The following is a 23,835-nucleotide window of genomic DNA, read 5'->3' on the forward strand; positions in this document are numbered from 1 at the left end:
CTTTCTCTCCCCCTCCCTCTCTCTCTCCTCTTAATCGATTATTATTAGTTGCAGCCCTACTGTCAAGTATAGTTGGTTCAGTTTTGCCTTTCCAATAATTTTGTAACACACTCCAAATGTTCACAATCATATGGAATTATGCTTTTAATTTGTCTTCTAGGTCCCCCGTCTAAGGGACAGAAGAGACCCATGGATGATGCAGCAAAGGAATGGGAAATGGTACCAGAAAATGGCAAAATCCCAGAGGTACAGGTTATACAGCATCTCCTCCATTTCTTATTTTGTTTCCATTCACATTTTCTTGTTTCACTGTTTTTTGTTCAAACCTTTTTACCACAAAACATATGCATGCATGTGTTTAAAGCAGAACTCCGGGCAACGTTTTTATTAACTCTTGCAGTGGTGTCTGGGGACAAAATAAAAAAATAATACTCACCAGAACCTCGGAGCCGGCTGGCTGTCACAGCGCTCCCTCCAGCCTGCTATGGTATGTTGCTCGGCGTCCTCATGTCCTATACACAGTGTATTGAATGTGATGACTCTAGGATCCTTCAGCTGGCCATACACCTATAGATTATCTGCAGATTTTCTATGGTCAGATGGAAAAAGTGCAATAAATTCCTCCATCTACGCTAAACTGTGTGGATGATGAGGAATCTCCAACTGCGCCAAGCTTCAGTATCTTGCTAGTCGGCCCCGCAGGCTCTCAAAACACCTGAACAGTGCCTGCATCCAATCAGATTGTTCAGGTATTTTGAGAGCCAGCGGGGCCGACTAGCAAGATACTGAAGCTTGGCCCAGTGGGAGATTCCTCTATCCACACAGTTTAGCATAGATGGCAGAATCTGTTGCACTTTTTCCATCTGACCATAGTAAGTCTGCAGATAATCTATAGGTGTAGGGCCAGCTTTAGAAAGCTGCATCAGAGGAGGAGTGTGGCTGGAAGGACTTGTAGTGCAGGTGGGGTAGCCCCACTGCAAGGGTCAATCAAAATGTTGCCTGGAGTTCTGCTTTAACACCGCTCCATGCAAACTTGTTATGTGAGAATAAAAGAGAGGTTTTGTTACCATCTAAGTTACCATATAAATACTGTTTTTGCTTTCAGAAAGTTCCTCGCTCTCTCACCCCCATCCTGAATGTAGGCACCACTATTCCAACTCTCCACTGCCCCTCCCTTGAGCATTTCAGAAAGAACTTCCTGATCACACAGAAGCCTGTAATCTTAGAAGGGGTAATTGACCACTGGCCATGCATGAAGAAGTGGAGGTAAGTGACTTAATATCTGCCCCCAGATTTGTTTACTTTTACTTTAGTTTAAAAGGCGGGGTTAATTGGATACCACCTCCAAAAAGTGAAGATTTGCTATCCTATAGGGAACTTTTAGATATTGAGCCTTAAAGGCAATTGTGCCTTTTGGTCTTGATTTCCTCCTGGAAAAACAGCAGTGTCCTCTCTGACATGTGACTGTCTCAGCACTCCTGTTTTTATATCTTGTCTCATAGCTGTATATCCACAGTGTAAAATCATCTAAAGTACTGCTGTCTCTCACTGCTATTCTCATGAGATCTGGAGTATAATTTGGGGACTGCTGTCACCATCCTGAAGGCTTGCTGGAGAGGAAGCTGAGGACCTGCTAGTGCTAGGATCCCCCTGCTTCTGCTTCATCCCTTCTGTCAACCTGTGCTTCTTCCACCTCTCCTGCTGCTTTTTGAGCATTATGCTACCAGTAATCAGATCACCAGTCATCAAGGAGTCAGCTTGGACATGAGGATGTGCAGTTTGGGTGAGCGTATGGTGGCGTACTCCCATAGAGAAGAACAAGTTAATGCATACAATCTACAGAAAGTCCATGGTCCCATCGCACTCCTGACCGCCAAATCCCTTTGAAAAGTGGGTGCTACAGTAGTCAACGGGTGGCATCCATTATAGTCACAGGTAAAGATAAAGACACCGGCACTCCAAGTTCATAAGCAAACGTCTATTTATTGACGTGCAGCCTAGTAAACAGTTGTTTACTAGGCTGCACGTCAATAAATAGACGTTTGCTTATGAACTTGGAGTGCCGGTGTCTTTATCTTTAACTGCATACAATCACACACAGCACCTGTCCTTCCCGGGAACGACCCGATACGGCCGTGCACGCTGCACGGATCTGTACGGGCTGACACTTAGCTGTGTGAATGAGGCCGAAATGTATACCGTATATCAGCCTCCCTATAACTGATAAAGATTTCGCTGGATTTGTTTAACAGGAATGTGGGATATCGCAATATGGCTTATTTGTAGATTTCTGATCATGCTTTTGTTCTAAAACAGCGTGGAATATATACAGCAAGTGGCTGGATGCCGCACTGTGCCCGTGGAGCTGGGATCCAGATACACGGATGCAGAATGGTCTCAAAAGCTGATGACAGTGAATGAGTTCATTAATAAATACATACTGGATCAGGTATGTAATACTATTGGAGCGCCACTGGTTTATATAGTGTATGGCAATAATCAAAGGCTAAGCTTGCTCCTAACTGATATTTGTGTCACGTAGGTGTTTGCTGGTTGTCGTCTAATATCTCTTAGGGACTAGGGTGATGAGATCTCAACAGCGGAGTTCTTTGTCCTTCCATTTGTGCTTTTCAATTATTTTTTTTTATAAAGGAGACTTAATTGTGAAGTGGGTGGGCAAGAAAATTCACAAGCAGGGAAATTCCCCCTTTGGGTTACCCAAATTGTAAAATAATCCAGTGGGTGATCCCACCTACCAGCATCCACCCAATGTTGGTCAGGTGGAACAAGTGTTTACTTCTAGAAATAGTCAATCATTTTCTAGGTGTATCCAATCTAAACTTTTTTTGGAGAAGGATTAAAACCCCTGTCATTGCTATCTGTCTCAAAGAATCACTCTTTGAGACAGACAGAATCACACCCTTTTTGCCAAGTTACCAAGACAGAAAGCGAAACAGAAGAAAAGGGAAATCTCTCACCTAATTCGGTAACATAGGCAGGATTTCATCTAAATTTAGGAAGATTTCCTCTTAGTTCCTGTTGTGTCTTTGAGACAGAAAATGTGGCTAAATCGTCCCAGGGAGTACACAGACAGCAAAAATAAAACCCTAAATAGGTTAAAAACCTTTCCTATTCCTACTCTATACAAAAACTAGAACTGACGTTCTGGCTGGGGTTCCACTTTTACTCCGAGTAAAAAAACAGGACTTTTGGCACAACAGAAACCTGGCATATACCTGTCCAAGGATAGGCTAAGGCTAGTCATACATATGTAGATTTTTCTTGTTCAGCCCCACAGGGAAATCACTCGCTTTCCCCATCCACGCTGTTGAATCTAAACTGCCAGCTGTTGTATTTTGACAGGGGGGCACCGCTCCATGGGTCAGTAAAAGTTTGCCGACCAACAGAGACAGCTGACTTCTTTTCTCTTCCCACACCTCTCCCATTCACATCTCCCTGCTCTGTGCAGAAGCACCCAGCAATCTGGCTGGCGTCCACCCAGTTCCTGACATTCAGTGACATCACTGGTTGCCACAAGCTGGGCAGGATGCCAGGGGCGCAACATTTTGTAGATACACCTCTGGTGTCTGGGTACCCAAAACTGTAACTGCATCTGATTGGATTCAGTCATTGTTGGGCCAACAATTTTCTATCCGGCTCCTTTCGTTTTAAAATTGACTTTTGTCAAGCTGCAGGGTGACACTGGGGCCGTATGGCTAGCTTAAGAAAATGAGGAAATTAAATAGTATCCTGTAACTGGAGATTGCTGACCTACAAATCTGAGGATATCACTGAGTCTTGGTGCAATGTGTTTAACGTAGCTTGAAAAGTTTGCTGGGTGACATTAGAAGTTCAGTACCTGGCTTGTTACCTGGAGATATTCTTTAATCACACCGCATATCCACTTCACAAAAATCCAGGGAATAAACACAGCTGTGTGATATTCTTTTAGTTGTATTTACTCTGTAACAGTTCATTTATAGAATTTCTCTTCTCATTTAAAGCACGCTCGCATGGGATATCTGGCCCAACATCAACTGTTTGATCAGGTAATGGGGATTACTGCATTCAGCCTGCTGATCAGGCACATTTTATCCAAATCATATTATAGTGTATTAATATGTAATGTATAATTAATAAGAATGCATCGGGGCCAATACCGAGTATTTGGACGAGTACTCGTACTCACCCAAATGCTCTGATACCGGACCATCCGATCAGAGATATATCTCCCTCTGTACAGCAGTGCTGAGGGAGCATGGACCGGCTTCCTTTCCAAACAGAACCTGGTTGGTCAGGAAGCCAGGCTATCTAGCAACAAGTGAAGCCGGCTTCCTAGCCAATCATGAAGCAGGGAAGCGGGTCATGGCGTGTCACCCGGCTTCCTGATTGTCTAGGAAGCGTGCTACACTTGTTGCTAGGCAGCCTGGCTTCCTAACCAATCTGGAAGCCGGGCGGCACCTCATGACCTGCCGATTGGTCAGGAAGCCCGGCAGCCTTGAAAAGTGAAACCGGTGTTCTTTTCGATAGAACACTGGCTTCCCAGGCAATCAGGAAGCCCGGCAGTGGGTTATGATCCGCCGCCCGACTTACTGATAATTGGGGCACATGGTACCGGTATCGGCGAGTATCGGGAAAAAAAATTGGTCCTGGTATCGGTGCATCCCTATGAATTAATTTAACTATAGTGGGCTAAATATTTTTTCAATCATTAAACAATATATCATCACACATATTATTTATATATCATAGCTGCATTTTGGATGTATATTTACTATTTACCTATAAATTGCACATTTATTTTAGTTTTAAACTTTATAGTGGTCTGATTAACCACTCGCATCCCAAAACAGAGGTATATTTAGGGATGTTTATCTGCACACCTAGGTGCACACCTAGGTGTTTGCATTTGTGCACGCTTTTGCTTTTAAAAACGCATGTATTTCCCTGCATAGAGATGTCTATGGGACCAAAACTGCAAGGTATCTGACTGAAAAAAGCTCCTGCATCTTTTCATGCGACATGCGTTTTCTTGTGTGCAATGCAACGCTAACGTGCAAACGGTCGCCATTGACTTTATGGAAATGTGTGTTTTGCGTGACTAGATCAGGTGTGAACAAGGCCTTATACTCACTATTCTATGCTCCTGCCAGATTTACACCATGTGGCCCACAGGTAACATGCAAATTCTCCCGGCTGGCACATTACTTATATAGGGGAAAAAATGTCATTCATTCGTATGGCAAAGAATTCTATGGTTGGCATAATAGATGCTAATGAGCCATTTGCACAATATATATCTGTTTACTTGCAATGCTGTCCATACACAAATGCTCTTCTGAACACAGTATATGTAAACTGAGAGAGCTTAGTGTTAAAGTAAATGAAAACATTGTCTAAAGCGGCCGATAGTGATTACAAGTAACCTATAAAGGGATACTCTTAGTTCTGGTGACAGGGTCACTTTATTTGTCTATCAGGAAGGAAAAGTTGTCACTGCCGGCCCGAAATTCTCTTCTAAGAGCCCTGACTGGCCAATGTTTACCACTTGCCATTTGGACATTCATCACACTTTTTGGAAAATGCATACATAACGAAAATCTTTCTTTTAGATTGTGGAATAGACATAGGAAAATATATATACAGTGCTGTGTGCAGGCAATAGTACTTGTGTAGTTACAGCAAACATTTACACTGATCTCTTGTTTCTGTGATGGGAAGATACATGAACTGAAGGAGGATATTGGTATTCCCGAATATTGTTGCCTCGGTGAAGGAGACGAGGATGACATCACTATTAACGCTTGGTTTGGACCAGCTGGGACAGTGTCCCCTCTTCATCAAGATCCTCAGCAGAATTTCCTAGCTCAGGTCAGTGCCACATTCGGAGATGTGATTTCTGCAGCACATTCGTCTTATACACAATATGTACGTGTAGCATATGTACCTTATGCAATTATGATAAGGCTGCAGAAGTGTAGCTAGGAAAGAAAAGGTAGAGGATGCAGGGGAACTTCACAGATCCACTCCAACCTCCACTGTCCGGGCGCGGTGCTGGCGCTGACTGGGAGCCGTACATGCTCCGTAAACACACTGTCCAGAAGAAAGTGACATACCGCGGATGTCACCATAAAGATACTTTATTCAAGACCAGCAGTCCACATAGTAGGTCCTCCCTGCCTAGCAGCCGCCCTCGCCTCTGAAGCACACCGTTGTTGGTAGTTGCCTCCATCTAGCAGCTGCTCACCTTTTGACGCACACTACTGACATCACAATAAAGATACCAGCAGTCAACATAGTAGTTCCCCGCGCGTAGCAGCTGCCCTCACCCGTGACGCACAACGTTGTTGGTAGTTGTCTCCATCTAGCAGCTGCTCACCTTTGACGCACACTGCTGACGTCACAATAAAGATACTTTATTCAAGACCAGAAGTCAACATACTAGTATCTCCCCACCTTGCAGCCGCACATTGTTGACGGTAGTTGACCCCGCCTAGCACCTGCCCACCTTTCACACACACTGCTGATGTCACCATAAAGATACTGTATTCAAGGCCAGCAGCCAACATGGTAGTTCCCTCCACCTAGCAAGCTGCCCACCTCTGACGCCCACGGTGGATGTCACCATAAAGATACTGTATTCAAGGCCAGCAGCCAACATGGTAGTTCCCTCCAGCTAGCAGCCGCCCACCTCTGACTCACACTTTTTAAATTTTCTGTCCCTGCCTAGCAGCTGCCCACCTCTGACACGCACTGCTTGCATCACCATAAAGATGCTTTATTCAAAACCAGCAGCCAACATGGTAGTTCCCCACTGCCTAGCTGGCACCCACCTCTGATGCGTTTCACACTGATGGGCTTAATCGTAGAGGCGCTTTCTTGCAGTAAAAAATTATAATGGAGCCAACACCCGCAGTGCAGAGGTCCATTATGACACTGGTAAAAGAACACATAGAGGGCAGTTTATCAAAACTGGAGCAGAAAAAATCTGGAGCAGCTGTGGATGGCAACCAATCAGCTTCTCTCTTTCATTTTCAAATCTTAACTGAACAAACTGAAGAGAGAAGCTGATTGGTTGCCATAGGTAACTGCTCCAGGTTTTGTCTGCTCCAGTTTTGATAAATTCCCCTCATAGTTTATTATCCGTTACTTGGAAGATAAGATAATACTCTGATGTTTTTACAAGATCTTCCATTTTTTTAGTGTTACAGTATATGGTTTGCTTAATGAACATGGCATTATGAAAACTTGGCTGAAGTGGATTTGAATTTAGTTGGCGAGTATTAAAAGCTCCGTACCCAAACAGTTACACTTCTAAACCTGTAATGTTACCATTTCATGCTCATAATAGAGCACATGGGTGTTAAAATTAGATATTTTTTGAACCAATGTGGCCAGTGGCGTAACAATCACCATAGCGACCCAGGCAGCCGCTATGGGGCACAGGGGGGCCCGGCCAGGACAACCCCCTGATGCCGTGCGGGCCACCTGGGTTGGCATTTCAGGCTGCTGGCTGTCACTGGCGGCTGTGAGGAGAAACACGCAGCCATTCACATGTGCAGCGGCTCGTACCTCCTCACAGCTGCTGAGTCGATGACAACCAGCAGCTTCGGGGGAGGTGGCTGGGCCAGTTGTCGGCAGCGATGGAGGAGGCGGGGCCCAGCGATCAAGGAGGCAGGTCTTAGCGATGGGGAGGCGGGCCCGGCGATCGAGGAGGTGGGGCCCAATGATGGAGGAGGCGGGCCCGCAAGCGATCGTGGAGGAGAAGGAGACGGACAGAGGACTGAGACCCTGCAGAGCCCACCATAGAGAGTCTATGGTGGGCTGTTTGGGTTATCAGGTGGACTTATCTAGAAATCACAGGGCCCCATACAAAATTTTGCTATGGGGCCCTGTGATTTCTAGTTACTCCCCTGAATGTGGCATCTTGACAGAAAGAAGGTGTGAGGACTTTGGAAAGAATGTGAATGTGGTAATGTGCACCCGTGTGTCCCAAGTGTCTCCAGAATTTCCAGTGTCAGCATTCTCAGCAAGTTAAAGTGTGTATAAACCTTAATGTTAACCTTCCCTTATTTTGTTCTCTTTTAATCTTTTAAATATACCATTGAAAGTGTTTTGTTATATCTGTTTGATAAGTGCAAAGAAAAAAACAAACTGTTGATTGTGCCAGAAATTCAGAGCTGTCCTGTTGACTCTGCCTTTGTTATTGGAATCTAATCAGCCCTTACAGTTCTTATCTTGGACTACAGAATGATAGCTTCCTATTGTGGAGATGAAGAGGGAAGGGATTGTGTAGTTTAGCAAAACATAACTGGGCATTTCTTCCAAAAGGGACTGTGTTGCCAGGCCACAACAGGAATTTAGGAGCTGAGTGCATTTCTGGCAGCACAACAGGGATTAAAAAATGGAGAAATTAGATGTACTGCATAGGTTTTGTTTTTTTTTATTTTGCCCCAACATGCACTTTTAGGGCCTAGTCACACCATCAAGAGTGCGTTCGGCTTCTGACACGCAACCCGGCCGGCTCAGTTTTTTGGGGGCGGGAGAGGGCGTGGCAGTGCATTGAACTCAATGGTGCCTGCTTTCCGGTCCAGTGCGATCTGCCAAAAATAATGTTTGCAGCATGCCACGCGTTCGGGTGCCGGCGATCGCACCACGGGCGGGGGGCGTGGCTGCGGGTCCATTGAGTTCAATGCACCTCTAGGCTCCCACCCCAAAAAAAGTGAGCCGGCCGGGTTGCGTTCCAGTGCATTCCAGAGGCCGAACGCACTGGAACACACTCCTGATGGTGTGACAGGGCCCTAAATCAGAACTGGACAAATCCCAGGAGCCAGGTAGTCAATGCCCATTAAAAATGACAGCTGGCCTCTAACTTTTGAGGTTTTCTTTAGTCCTAAATTAAATCCTGCTGGCTCCTGGATTGAACAGACTTACTCCTGAATTCCATGTTAGTTTGTCCTCCCCTGTTCTAAATAAAGTTCAATAATATGAACATTCACATGTATCCTGTATTAGTTTCACATGACACAGCATGATCTTAGATGAGTCTTTCTTGATTGTCTGCGTGTATTGAGCTATTTGGAGCAATTTACCTTTCAGCGCAAACTTTTAAATGAAGCTTTACTAATGTTTCAGTAATGCACACTTACGTTATACTTGTTATATTAATATGTATTTGATTTCATTCTCGTTTTCATCTTTAGATTGTAGGAAGAAAGTTTATCCGCTTGTACTCTGTGAATGAGACCGAACACCTATACCCGTTTGATAGTACCCTCCTTCACAACACCAGTCAGGTGAGTCCTCTCTCAGTTCCCTATATCAGTCTAATATGATATCTGACCTTTAATAGTGTCTGACAGTCGCATTTTTTCCCTTTGAAAGGTTGACGTAGAAAATCCAGACTTGGAGAAGTTCCCTATGTTTAAGCAAGCAATCTATCAAGAGTGCATCCTGGGTCCTGGACAGATCTTATTCATCCCGATGAAATGGTGGCATTATATCCGAGCTCTAGATATCAGCTTTTCCGTTAGTTTTTGGTGGTCCTGACGGTGCAGAGTTTTCATTTTAGGAGTTATAAAACAAATTGACAGGACATCTCTTTGAATGGGCTTGTCACCATTTAAAAACGTTCTGTCCTCCTCCATGTAACGCCACGGATGGGTCTTGATTGTGATATTTTGTCTACAATGGAAGACCCTTTTAAATGGAATCTATATAAGTAGATTACATTTCTATATTTTTTTTAAATAAAGTATGTTGGTATTTAGATAATATCTACTTAGTTTGTATTTTACCTTTGTATACATATCCCTTACATTAGAGGATTAGGGAATGCCTAGAGCACATGTGTCAAACTCAAGGCCCAGGAGCCGAATCCGGCCCACCAGGCAATTTCCTAGACTTCTACTTTCAGATCTAGGTATTAAGTTATTACTAAAACCAGTGGTAATCGAATGCAGAGGCAATTATGATAATGATTAGATACATTTATATAGTCTTACAGGCCCTTTGAGGGCAACCATAATGTTGATGTGGCCCACGATTAAATTGAGTTTGACACCCCTGGCCCAGAGATTAAGCAAACATATTCATGAGGCAACAGGCTTTGAAGCAGAATGTCACCAGCACACCAAACAAAATAGTCATGTGATCGTCCTTTATTGACGCATGTTGTCACATTGAAGCAATGTTTCGAGGCCGCACAGGGTCCCCTTCATCAGGCTCAATATGTCATACTTCCTCATTGATCCCAACGGTGGCATCAACAGTCATTTCGGCACCCACCTCCTGGGGGTTTCTGGTAAGTAGTGCGGCGGGACATACCGAGTAAAGCTGGATTCAGTTTGTGTAGTGTGTTAATGTGCATTGCGTTATGGCAGCCTATTCATTATGAACAAACTGACAACGCACAATACACCAAAAAGACATACATTGCCCCATGTTAACAGTGCAGCACACCAAAATGCATGATATTTGTGTCGTGTTGCACTACGGTGCTTTGGGCTCCTGTACTGTGAATGGCACTGCAACACCCAGCATAAAGGCCAGGTTCATTGACATGTGCATGCATTTTAGTGTGTGTGTGTCTGTGTCCTTACAGGACACATGGCAGATTATGATAATAGTACAACCTTTCCTTAAAGAGACCCTGTCACTCGGGGGAGAAGGGGCAAACTGCTACACATATGAAATGCAGGCACTGAAGCTTGCCCACCCCTTTCTGCCTACCTATGGATGGACCAATTTGAATGTGTTGGGGTAGGACTTAGCGGCCAACTCTGACATTGCCCAGAATTGTGGGACCCCAAGCAATAAGGAAAATATATGGGAAAGATTCTATATGTTTTTATCGGTCCCTTCAGAAACTCCCAGTGAATGTGCAGTTGCTGTTCTATATCTGCTTGAAGCCAGCAGATCTAGAGCGCACACATTGGCCAAAGCCCTATTACTCTTTGTTTGTGTGTGGCGGAGGAGGCAGGACAGTGCCTGGAAAAAAAAAAGTGGTTGAATACTTAACTGTCCTCCTGCTCGCACCCTTGTACTCCTCTCTATGAGATATCGCTGACTGAAGAATCCTCAGCATCTAGCAAACTTCTAGATATGTCACATGCCTGCCCCCCCCCCTGTATGTTGTGGTTTCTTCTGCCTGCCCTTTTATCATTACAAGACATGGAGGCTGGTGGGAGGAACTATGGGAAACAATGGGTAACCAGGCATCTGACCTACCAAGAAGTGTGCTGGATGCTTCTTAAAGCCCGGCCCAATATATAGCGCCAGGGCCGGACTGGGACAATAAATCGGCCCAGGCATTTTAGACTGAGCAGCCCAATCACGTGACCCTCGGAGGCCCCGCCCCATTGAAATCCAGGGGTGGGGCCAAACGCAGATGCACAGTTGAGGGGCGGGGCTGGCTGCTGGTAAGTACATGAGAGCTACAGCCAACGCAAGCCTTGCTACAAACCAGCATACAAACCCTGCTACACTATGCTAACCTTGCAACAATGTAGGAAGCTTGCTACAGAAAAGTCTTGTGATATCCTCAGCAGATCTCCGCTTCCCCAGCCGTCCATCGCACCCCGAGCAAGGTGTACAGGTCAGTGCTCCCAAAATAGTGCTCGCAGTTTTCCAGGAACGCTGGCACAATACCATCTATTCTGTACACAGGCGAACCACAACACCACTGCACTGACCGTTTTTGGCCGATCTTTCAGAGCTAAGACTGTTGGCTGGGAACTTTTCTGCCATATGTAATTTCCGCTCTAAATTGAAAGCTTTATGTGTAGCAGAGAATGCTGACACTCTGTTGGATGTTCGCAGAATATAGATCGGGTGCACGGGTAATAAAAAATGGGCTTCCAGGAGCACAGGTGGCTTCCTAATTAGGCACATTTGGCAGCTGCGAGGCATAAGGCAGCCAACTAAATTGTCTAATTACAGAGGAATAGATCTATATAGATATATAGTATAGACTCTATGGGTGGCACATACAGTACAGGCTCTATAGGGGACAGTCAGGTATAGGATACATTTGGCTCTATAGTGTACAAATGAGTATGTAGTAAGCAGGAACCTTTGGAAAAAAAAACTATTATAATATCGCCCAGCTATATTACTATTACCCATCTACAATGGTGTTTCTTTCCCTATGAAGACGATTATGTAGTTCCTGTGACGATCTCTTCTAGCACTAGTACACACATGAGATACATAGAATTCCTTGGGAAGTCACCCCAGAGACATACCTATTGCCTGGAGCTGGGTCCCAGTGGTCTGGGATGCAGGCGATGACACTATGCATTCCCTGCAGGCTTTGTGACTCAAGGGACCATAGAGCAGAAGTCAGAGCCCACCCACCCTAAAACTTCTAGCCAATGGCAGCGCTGCGCTCTCCCCTCCCAGCCTATACTGGCTGGAGAGGGAATTTAACTCTTGGAAGGGAAGAGCACAAATGTGTGGCCTCGCTGGCCACCTGAAAGCCCGCACTGGCCACCTGAGAGCCCGCACTGGCCACCTGAGAGCCCGCACTGGCCACCTGAGAGCCCGCACTGGCCACCTGAGAGCAGGAAAGCAAGCTCAGGGCTCCCACCAATTCTGCATTATGGTGACTTATCTAATTATGTAACTATACTGTATATTACAATGTAATAATAATAGAAATAAAGAAGTGCACAATAAATGTGCTTGAAATGTCCGGAAACTATCCCCTCACATCTCCACACAACCAAATCTTCATATAGCAGTGCAGAATGGCACCAGCTATAGAGGACTACAACTCCCAGCAATACTTTATACAGAAATGCAGAATGATAATGGTATAGAGGACTACAGCTCCCAGCAGTACTTTATACACAAATGCAGAATGTTAACGGATATAGGACAACTACAACTCTAAGCAACACTTTATACAGCAATGCACAATGGTAACGAATATAGAGGACTACAACTTCCAGCAATATTTTATACAGAAATGCAGAATAGTTCCATCAGTTATAGAGGGCAACAAACATGTCACAGAACATAGGCACAGGGAGAGGCTCTGAATTCAGTTGGTTGCTGGCTGGGTCCTCCTGGCTGAGGTCCCAGGGCTGTCTCACAGTGTATGTATTTTCGGCTCCCGGCTCTCTCTTCACTGCCGGGCGCATGGAGCTCGGCGCCACCCACCATCTCTTCCCCTATCTTGTGCCTGGGTCTACTGCCCCCCCAGGCTCGGGCCCTGGTGTGACCGCACCAGTGGTGGTACCACCCCGCCCACCGGAAAAGTGCCCGGTATGCTGTATGGCCAGTCTGGCCCTGACTAGAACCCAATGTAAAGAATAGTTTTCACCAAGTCACCATCTAGCTAAGTGAAACACAGGCTACATGAAACCACAATCACTGATAAAGAAGGCAGGTTGGACACCATTTTTTTTTTGTTCTATTCCTCCTTGAGGTCCCGTTCACATATAGCGAATTGTCGCGCGATTTCCGCCGCGATATCGCGCATTTTTGCCGCGCGATATCGCGAGAAGTCGCCGGCCAATGTTATTCAATGGAGCTGTCTTAACTCCATGTCGCGCGTCGCTCGTCGCCGTCGCAAGTCGCTTCTACCGGACCCTTTTTTCGGCGGATTTTGCTTTTTTTCTATGGAGCCCGACGGGGAAGGTCGCGCTACCGTCGCTGGATCGTCGCTGGAACGTCGCCCCGAAAGTCGCGCTATCCCGGCCGTGCGGATCCGCTGCAAAAGGTATGTCGCTATATGTGAACGGGGCCTAAAGGGTTTTTAAGCCCTCCATTTTTTTTTGCCTATATCTAATGCTAGCAAGCAGTAGATATAGGCAAAAAGTTTTTTTTTTAAAAACAAAAAACTATTTAACAGAGGTTTAAACTTACCCCATTTTCGGCGCACACTCCCGCCCGAGAATCCGAAAACTGCTCGGGCGGCCGCAAAGCATCCTGGGGCGGGTGCATGCGCAGTTTGGATTCTCGGCCGGGAGACAAGCAGAGACGCAAGGTTAGTCTATGGACGCGTGCACCCGCATGCAGACACTGCTGGATCGGAAGTGCCAGCAAAGACAGAGGGGTCAGCGCTGGATCGGAGACCCGCAGCAGTGCTGGAGAGACAGATGAAAACATCAGTAAAGAAGAAGATCAGATTAAGAGACATAATTTAAGGTAAGTGCCGACATTAACATGGGGGGGAGGGAAATATTTTTGAGTTGATGTCACTTTAAAATCTATACCAGAGCCGAAGGGCCTATTACACATTTTGAGGGGGCCCACACGTTATTGTTTTCTGATGTACCTGGTATAGAATTTGGGGGACATTATGCTTATCTCTTTTGGGGTCGGGTTCCCCCCTTAACATCCACAGCAGACCTAGGATAGGGATGTCCAAACTCCGGCCCTCCAGCTGTGGTGAAACTACAAATCCCATGAAGCATCTCTCCCCGGGAGTCATGTCTGTGGCTGTGAGAATCTTGCAAAGCCTCATGGGATTCGTAGTTCCACCACAGCTGGAGGGCCGCAGTTTGGACATCCCTGATCAAGGATAAGAGTCTACTATAGATGAATGGAATCCACAGCCGCTTTATTTACAAGCAGCATGACGTGCCCGGGAGCTGTCATTTACCAGCAATGTAACCGACATTGTTTTTTCCTTTATAAATGTCAGTTATGCTGCAGTAGGTTGTATACATTGTACATATCTGTCACTTCATAGGCAGGTTCAGGCCATCCACCAAGCATACTTTTTAAATAATTGTGCATTTGTAATGTTGCCTTTAAGCATTTTTTAAAATTGCTGCTACCAACCAAGTGGAATTTTTTAACAAAATTTTTTTATTTGGTACATGTCCTGTCCTGCAGGGTACTGCCAAGGTGCTCATGCACTTTCTTTGTCAATCAGCCTAAGAAATGGCCATTAATGATTTTTTTAGGATTTGGCTCCCATTGACTTTATTGGGGTTTGGGTTCCACACCCAAATTATAAGTAAAGCTTGGCTCATTATTAACCACTGCCAGGCTGCAATACGTCTATAGACAGCGGCCCCCAGACGGCCCACATGGCTGCCGGATCGTTTGTACCGTGTGGCGCCCTCCCCCCACCGCAGCTGCCATTGGCTTTCCCGGGCGCCACTGTCCCTGTGCGGCGCCCGGATGCAGCTCGGCGGGTCTCCCCACATCAATCAGAGAGAAAGTTAGCGGCTTCCAGACGCTGATCTCTCCTCCGATCACTGGACCCAGAAGTGATGTGTATTACATCACTTCCCGTGTCACTCGTTACAGTCTCCGGCTCTTAGGGCCAGAAGAAGAAGCTGGTGAAGCAGATCTGTGCTTCCTCAGCTTCTTTGGAGTCCCTAGGTGACATTAGGGGTCTGAAAGATCCCTGCTGTCTCTATAAAGAGGACCTGTCATACCCTATCTGCTTTTACATAGGGTGCTTCTTATTCCCCTATGTGATAGCAATAGGGTTAGTTAAAGTAACATACAGTATAAGTAAAATGCAAGAACATTTTTTTAAGTCCCCCTCCCCCCCACGTGCTTGCACATAAACACGCATGGTCAGTGCGGTGGTCAGTGCGGGCTTTGGATGCTCAGTGCGGGTTCCCAGCAGTCGGTGCAGGCTTTGGATGGTCTGTACGGGCTTTGGGCAGTCAGTGCATGCTCTGGGCGGTTAATAGGGACTCTGGGGGGTCAGTAGGGGCTCTGGGTGGTCAGTACGGGCTCCAGGTGGTCAGTGCGGTGGTCAGTGCTGGCTCTGGGTGGTGAGTGCGGGCGATCCCACTCCAGCCCGGCAAAAAAGTGAGCCGGCCGCAATGCGGGCAGTGCGTTCCAGTCCGATTCTGACCGGAACGCACTGCCCTATGGTGTGAACGAACACTCAAATTATATATGCAGACAAAAAAGTAGGTAAAAAAAATTAAGAGTCCGACTCCGTTGACCACTTTTTCTTTTTCTGCCCTAGAATTATTGCACTCACCCAACGTGTGTATCGCAATCGTCATTTTCGTATGTAGGCGCACATGGCGCGTGCTTACATGAAGACGCGCATGCTCGCGGGGGGCGGGGGACTTTACTTTTTAAAAAAAATATTTCTACATTTATTTTATTTAAAGTGACATTAAAGGATAAAAAATGTTTCCCCCCCCCCCCCCCCATGTTCTCATCACCAGCTCGTCTCCCGGCCGAGAATCCGAACCGCGCATGCGGCCCCGCCCCAAGATCCTTTGCGGCCACACGAACAGTTCTGGACTCTTGCCGCGGGAGCGCGCAGCGATAATGAGGTCAGTCTAAACCGCTGTTTAAGCGTTTTGTTTACAAAATTTTTTTTTTGCCTATATCTACTGCTTATCAGCAGTAGATATAGGCAAAAAAACGGGAGGCTTTAGAACCTCTTTAATATTATCTTTAAAACTGTTTTTTTTTTTTTTTAAACTTTACTTTAATTGATAGCATATTGGTGGTGACAGGTACTCCTTAAGGTGATACTGGGGGTCCAAGATAAGAACTAGGAGGGCTGTTTGATATAAAGCAGGAAGCGTGTTGAGGACTGGAGGAACAGAGAGAAGGGGAGGGGGAATGCCTGCAGGGAGCAGTGATTGACAGTCGCCTCTTTCTGCAGGCAGAAGCCATGAGCTGAGCTGTCAGAGGTTTGTGATCACTCAGCTCTCGAGCTATAGAGCCAGTGTGTGACACGTTGGCTCAAACTATTGGGAAGAGTATATTTTACTCTCCCAATACTTCTCCTTTAAAGATATGATGGTAATGAGACAGCTTCATATACAGTACCGGCAGTCCCTGGCTTACGAACAAGATCGGGTCTGTAGGTTTGTTCATAAGTTGAATTTGTATGTAAGTTGGAACAGGTACATTTTTTAAGTGTAACTCCAGCCCCAATTTCTTTTCTTTAGTTTTGGATAGCATAGGGAAGGGTTTACCCCATGTGAAGTGTATTTTGCTGTGTGTGCTCCTGTTCAGAAGATTTCACCTCACTTTCTGTCCCTGTGACAATTGGATTTTTAAACATTTTGGGTTGTCGTGGAAACAAGGATTGGTGATAAAGCTTCAGTGGAGACACCTTTTTCCCATGATAACTCTTACAGGAGTGAATTGCCCTTCCAGAAAGTGAGATAAAATCTTTCTAATGAGGATAAAGACAGCAGTAAAAACCTCACAGTGACCCGGAAGAAGAGGCAGGCACCCCTCGTCTGCACGTCTAACAAGAGCTAACTTCCTGTAATCTACATACAGTACTACAAACTAGACCCAAAAAGGCGAGCGCTCCTTGTCAGCACGAGCGCGGTAGCATTACAGCTACCCCTGCTGTACAGTAATAGCCTCCGTTTGTAAGTAGGAGTGGTATGTAACCCGGGGACTGCCTGTATATTTGAACTAAGACATGTAATAATATTTTACCACTAGATGGCAGTATCATTAAACATGAGGCTTTTCAAGACACAAACAAACCCATTACAATTATGAAAGAGTGGAATACATAGTAAGTTATTGTTCTTTAATGCACCCATTACATGCCTGTAGTTGGTGCATTTTATTCCTCAACTGATTAAACCACTCTGTAGCGCTATTCTATTCCAACGGTTTATGTTTTGTTTTATAGCTTATTCTTATTCATTTTTAAAGTGGTGGCATAATGAATTTTTGTGCAAGAATGAATTTATTACTCATATATTTTTGTTATACGATTGCCACATGAATCAACTTGCTGTGACATAATTTATGCTTGTACTCACTAACTTCTCATACTTGTAATAGTTACACTTGTTTATATTATACAATCATTATATCAATAAAACGTGTTTTGAATTCACATAGGTGTCACTCTTCCCCAGTGTCTGCTGATTTCCCCAGCTTACTGCTCTTGCAATGTCAGCAGACTAAAGCTGGCCATACACCTTACAATTATCTGCAGATTTTCTGTGGTCAGATGGAAAATGTGCAACAGATTCCTCCATCTACGCTAAACTGTGTGGATGGAGTAATCTTCACCTGTGCCAATCTGTTGCACTTTTTCCATCTGACCACAGAAAATCTGCAGATAATTGTAAGGTGTATGGGCACCTTTACATGAAGAGGCTAAACATTTTGCAGTGACCAGACCTTACTGATTGGATTAGCGACCTTACTAGACATGTGCAATTAGTTTTGTTACGAATTGAAATTTCGTACGATGGATCCTGGAGAACTCTCGACGCAAAATGACAGCTCTCCTCCGGAATGTCAACAAAGGGGCGGAGCTAGTCATGACATCACAAGATTTTTTATATTCTTTTGTTGGCATTCTCTGACAGCTCTCTGCCCTTTTTTTTGCATTTGGGAGCAGAGCTGTCATAGCCCCCTGGCAAAGCACTCTCCTCATGTTGAGGGCATGTGAGCTGGTATGGTGCAGAAGGAGGGAAGAATCAAGGGTCTGGTAAGGTATTTTCAAGGATCAAGGATTTGGTATGAATTGGTGTGGGGAACCGCATGCTGTTTTTATTTTTTTTGTTTCTGTGGATTGCCAAACGTTATAGGAGAACTATGAGGTGAGTGATTTACATTCATCCTCATAGTTAGAGCTGACGTGTGACATTGTAACTGTTAGTTAGAGCTGACGTCGGGTCACGGGTGTGCGCGTTCCTAGGGACCCCGGGTATGCCCTCCTTAATGAGGCCGTCCCCGGGGTCTCGAGGCACGGTACACAACTGATATTCTTTATATTCTTGGCAGCTAAAATCACCATTGCTAAGGCTTGGAAAACCACTAGGATATCATTGAGGCAGGTGAAGAATAAGCTGTCTTGGATCATGACCCATGAAAAGCTAGCAAGTATTCTTGCGGATAAAGTCACACAATTCGATCAGATCTGGGGGCCTTGGCTGGCTTATACAAGTCCTACAATAATGTAATTACATAAGGGGGGGAAAAGGAAAGGAAAGAGAAGGAAAGGGAAAGAGAAGGGGGGAGGAGGTAAAAGAAAAGGGTAGAGTTTGGACCTTAACCCATCCCGACCAAAAAATAAATTAAATTAAACTGTTACTGTTGATGTTAATATTGCATTATTTTTTTTTTCTTTCTTTTTTCTTCTTTTTACTCTTTTTTTTTTTTTCTCTTCCTTTGTGAGTAACGGTGTGTTTTGTGATTTTGTGTTTTGAAGAAAACAATAAAACGTGTGACATTGTAACTGTTAGTTAGAGCTGACGTGTGACATTGTAACTGTTAGTTAGAGCTCGCTCACTTTCCGATCATCTCCCTGCAGAGAGCGGTGGCTGACAGTCTCCGCTCTCCGCAGGGATGCCCCCCTCCGCTCTCCTATCCTCCAGCGCTGACTGGAGGAATGGACAGGGGAGGGGGTGGGCACAGCTGGCTCTGCCTCTGGATAGGCAGAGCCCGCTGTCACTTACGCAGCTGGGCGGATTGCGACAGTATTGGTGGGATCCGTCCCGTCTGCGGCGCTCTCAGTATATAGCGAGCAATAGCCCACTATATACTGAGCTTTGGGTCACGGGAGGTTAGTATATGTCCTCCTGTGATCCCAAAGGAAACTGTGGGATAAAAAGGTTACCCCAGAGTTCTCTTTTAACTGACCTGGAGAAAGCAAGCATAGACTAGGGAAGGGTTAAAACTCCTATTGGCTTACTTTTTGCTGTCTGTGGATGATCATAATTTTGTGGCTGATCTGTGTATACAAAGCTTGTTTTTACTTTCTTGTACTCCCTGGTAGAAAATGTTTTTTGGGGGGGAAAACAATTCTATAAGTGTATTTTATTCATAGAAACTTCAGACTGGTACATTTTTTTTTCTGGGATGGTTTTCAGTTTCAATGGGTCAGAGTTACCCCTCTATGCTGTATAAATACCATATATCATATACAAATTCATAGCTATTGAAATTGTGATTATCAGAATTAAAGTTACTATATTCCACACTTTGATAAATTGTGGAAAGCAATTTTAGTAACAAAGGTATCACATTGGTAGGTAAGCATTATAGTTTTTCTCCATCATTAATAGTGTAAGCCTGACCTCTGTTGGTCAGACTACCAAAGTACAGGATAACATAAAATAAAACCGGGATATTGAAATCATTTAACCCTTTTGCTGCCACCGATGTAAGGCTAACGACGGACAACAACTGCTTGCAGGTGGCCACGTCAGTAAGCCTTACATCGGTGGCTTTCACCCTTCCGCTATAAGCTCATGGTCGCTTTTAGGGTTGCACAGATACCAAGTACAGTACTCGGTACAAGTACTAGTACAAGTACCGATACTTTTGAGCTCCAAGACTAGACTAGAGAAAAATTCAAAAATGAGGAGGCCGCTGTCATTTGTAAGGAGCACACGGAGCTCCGGGGATTTGTACATCTCTGTTTTAATGTACGATTTTGTTTTTAGAAATATAAATAAAGGGATGCACAGATACTAGTTTTGCGAGTACGTGTACTGGTACTTGCCGAGTACTTACAAGTACGAGTACTGATAAATTTTAGTTTATTGTCATGTGACAGTTTTTCTAAAACAATACAGACTAATGATTTCAGGACAGTGGTGGGGCACCAGAGCCAATACACAGCCTGGATTTGTCACAGCCAGGTCCCAGCTGCAACCGCTGCAACCCTGGTAGTTCTCATGAAAATGCCAAGTATCTGCACTAGTACTCGAAAAGTATCGGTGCATCCCTAGTCGCTTTATATCAGAAGGGTTCTCTTGATGGTCCACTGTAAAATAATAGCTGTCGCGAGCGGCTGAAAGCTGCTAATGACAGGTATTAACAAACAAATCTGCCCCCTCCCCGAGGAGAATTGTAGCGCTGCAGCAGGCGGGGGGCGGAAGAGGGAGCGTTGTCACTTCAGGATGGCCAAACGGTGAGGAGTCATTCTCAGGATGAAAGCGGCTCTGTGTGTGGGCGAGTGGAGGATCAGTAAGTATCTGATATTTACCGATCCTCTGTGTGCAGAACAAACATTGGAGTGATCAGCTGATCACTCCAATGTTTGTAAACAACTGGGTACCATGGAGGTACCGAGGAGAATAGCTGAGCCGAATGCCACTTGGCGGCATTCGGATATTCACTCACTGCCGTTCGGCCCCTATGAGAATAGGGCCGAGTGGCAGCGAGTGAGCTTCCGGAGCTTCGGCTCAGCCGATCCAGATGTTGGATAGGCTGAGTTGAAGTCCCTCTGCACTTCGGCTCAGCTGAACATGCAGAGCATGTTCAGCTGACCGAAGGCAGCCAATGTATGGCTGATTGCAGCCGGTGTACGGCTGAAATCAGCCGTACTGGGCTGGAGTGAATAGCTGAACGTTGTTTGGCTCACTTCACTTCGGCTGGATTATTCTCTTGGCTGCCTTCGGCAGCTTTGTGAATAACCCCCTAAATACCCAGCAAGTCAATTGTGGGGAGATGAAAAACTGGATTGTATACTTTCACCACTTTGCTTGGTACTTGCTTTAGTCTGGGCTATTTATCAGGGATGGACATTACCTATATGATGTTTATTGGCTGCTTGTTATTTCAAGGGACGTGTGTGACAGGGTGACAACACAGAAGCACAATGGGTAGACACTTATTACACTATAACAGCAAGTATCTAAACGGAGACCTTCATGGCCAGATCCCCAGGTATGATTTTAACAAGAAAATTTCAAAAAGGTGGAAAACAACTTTTAAAAATGACATTAACATGTTAAAGTAAACATGAGATTATAGTGATTGGGATTAGATCTACTTTAACTCTCCCAAACTGGGAAATGGACAGGCTTACAAACCTGACAGAGCTTTTAAACCATAGCACCAAATTATCACTCGTCTAAAAGGACTGCTTCTCTTTTAGAATCACTTCTCTGGTGCTCATTTGCTTTAAAGTCCTGTATAAATAGTTGTGTTATTTTTTTTATTTCTCCTTAAATACTAATTTAAATAAAGATGGTGAAAAATATATCAGTGACATTCATTTGTCATGTTCAGTGCGGCCGGAAGTGTGGAAGGGGTGTGTCATTTGCCTAATTCTGTGTCCCTCTTTTCCATGTCAGCAAGTTGGGAAGTGTGGTGTTCATTCATCACCAAGTAAAATAACATATCAGTCAGACCCTGTTCACACTGAGCGATTTGCCGCGCAATGTCGCTCAATGTAGCTTGTCCAATGCATTTCAATAGAGCTGTTCACATCTCACAGCTCAATGTCACCTGTAGCTCATCGCTCAAGCTTGTAGCTCGAACATGACCTATTTTTCCGCGGATGGCGCGCGATTTGGCCACAATAGACTCAATGGTTTCGCGCAATGTCGCGCATTACCGGCGATATTGCACGTTATTTTCGTGTGATATCGCTCTACAGAAGGGTCACTTTTGCACAGCAATATGGAAGGAAAGAATGTGTCACACCAAGACCGCTGTTGATTGGTTACAGCCCAATGTAGCAGCGACGAAGTCCCTTCCAAAAATCGCCACAATGTAGCACGACAAAATGTGCACTGTCGCTCAATATTACGCAATGTAGCTCAATGCCGAACAGCACGAAATGGCGAAATTCTCGCATCTAGCATCTACCCAAAACAAGAATACTTATGTCAAGGACCTACCTGCAACAAGTTTTAGATTTCCCTTTAGGGCAGGTTAACACTGGGGCGATCCGTGACCCCGCGGCTATCGAGCACGATACAGCACGGATTGTCGCACGGTCACAGAGTCGCCCACCACCAGCGCGATCACGCTGGTGGTGCCCCATTATTTTCTAAAAAAGCAGTGTGTCGTGTATCGCAAAAAAAAGGTACATGTACCTTTTATCAGCGATTGCCGCGCGGATGTGCCCCATTGAAATCAATAGGGCCACACGACAATCACTGTCTGCAATTGTGCACGACCGCGTCATCCCGGGAAGCGCGTCCCACTCTGGTTTCTATTGGTGTAATTGAGGATAGGTTCACATCTGAATGCAAATCTCTGTTTTGTGTAATATCGCGCGGCTAAATTTCTAAAAGAATTAGATTTGCATTCAAGTCTATGGAAGCTGTTCACACCTTTGCAAATTGCCGCACGGTAGAAATCGCCTGTCACGCAAAAAAAGGTGCAGGCGCTATTTTCGGGCGGTTGTCGCACAGTTTGGGTCCCATAGACATCTCTATGCATTAAAAACCGCATGTTTCAAAGCAAAATTGCGCAAACAAAATTGCGTGACAACAGCTCAAAAACAGCTCACCAGCTCAATCGCCTAGGTGGGAACCCAGCCGAACAGGTCTCCTTGCTCTTTGGCTTCTCCTGCTTAGTCCTCCCACAACCTAAATTCTCTTGAGCTGGCCATACACCTATAGATTATCTGCAGATTTTCTATGGTCGGATGGAAAAAGTGCAACAGATTCCTCCATCTACAGATAATCTGTGTGGATAGAGGAATCTCCCACTGGGCCAAGCTTCAGTATCTTGCTAGTCAGCCCCGCTGGCTCTCAAAATATCTGAACAATGCCTGCATCCAATCAGATTGTTCAGATACTTTGACAGCTGTGTCATATGACGTGTTTTTGTTCATATGACGAGGCGCTTGCCATCCGCCGACAACAGTAACACCCCTCTTATCACATTGGAATAGCGGTATCCGAGTGCGGTGGGTTTATGGACTACATTCTGGCTCCCGACACCTCTTCAGGGAGTGCAAGGAAGCTGTACAAGCATTGCACCTATGGATGGAGCTCCGTCACAGCACAACAGTCCAGACTGAACCCCTAAATTTGTTTGGAGAGTGTGAATGTCTGTGAGTGTGTGAGAATGTCTATGAGTCTGGGAGATTGTGTATGTTGTTGTGTGTGTCTGTCAGTGTTTGAATCACAAACTACCACGCAATTGCACCCACTGTTCGTTCTG

General features: G+C 45.2%; 1 protein-coding gene across 1 annotated transcript in view; it reads left to right on the top strand.

The window, feature by feature from the left end:
* The window catches only part of KDM8 (lysine demethylase 8), a 10,964-nt gene extending 1,359 nt beyond the window's left edge, over window positions 1-9,605 (top strand). The window contains exons 2-8 of the mRNA XM_018555446.1: window positions 161-246; window positions 1,106-1,266; window positions 2,317-2,449; window positions 4,005-4,049; window positions 5,722-5,871; window positions 9,204-9,296; window positions 9,385-9,605. Of these exons, the coding sequence (XP_018410948.1) occupies window positions 161-246; window positions 1,106-1,266; window positions 2,317-2,449; window positions 4,005-4,049; window positions 5,722-5,871; window positions 9,204-9,296; window positions 9,385-9,549 (833 nt within the window). The 3' untranslated portion in view covers window positions 9,550-9,605. The remainder of the gene's footprint in view (window positions 1-160; window positions 247-1,105; window positions 1,267-2,316; window positions 2,450-4,004; window positions 4,050-5,721; window positions 5,872-9,203; window positions 9,297-9,384) is intronic.
* Window positions 9,606-23,835: the final 14,230 nt, after the last annotated feature.

Source organism: Nanorana parkeri, unplaced genomic scaffold (assembly GCF_000935625.1).
Source record: "Nanorana parkeri isolate BGI_ZX_2015 unplaced genomic scaffold, ASM93562v1 scaffold197, whole genome shotgun sequence".
Lineage (NCBI taxonomy): Eukaryota > Metazoa > Chordata > Amphibia > Anura > Dicroglossidae > Nanorana > Nanorana parkeri.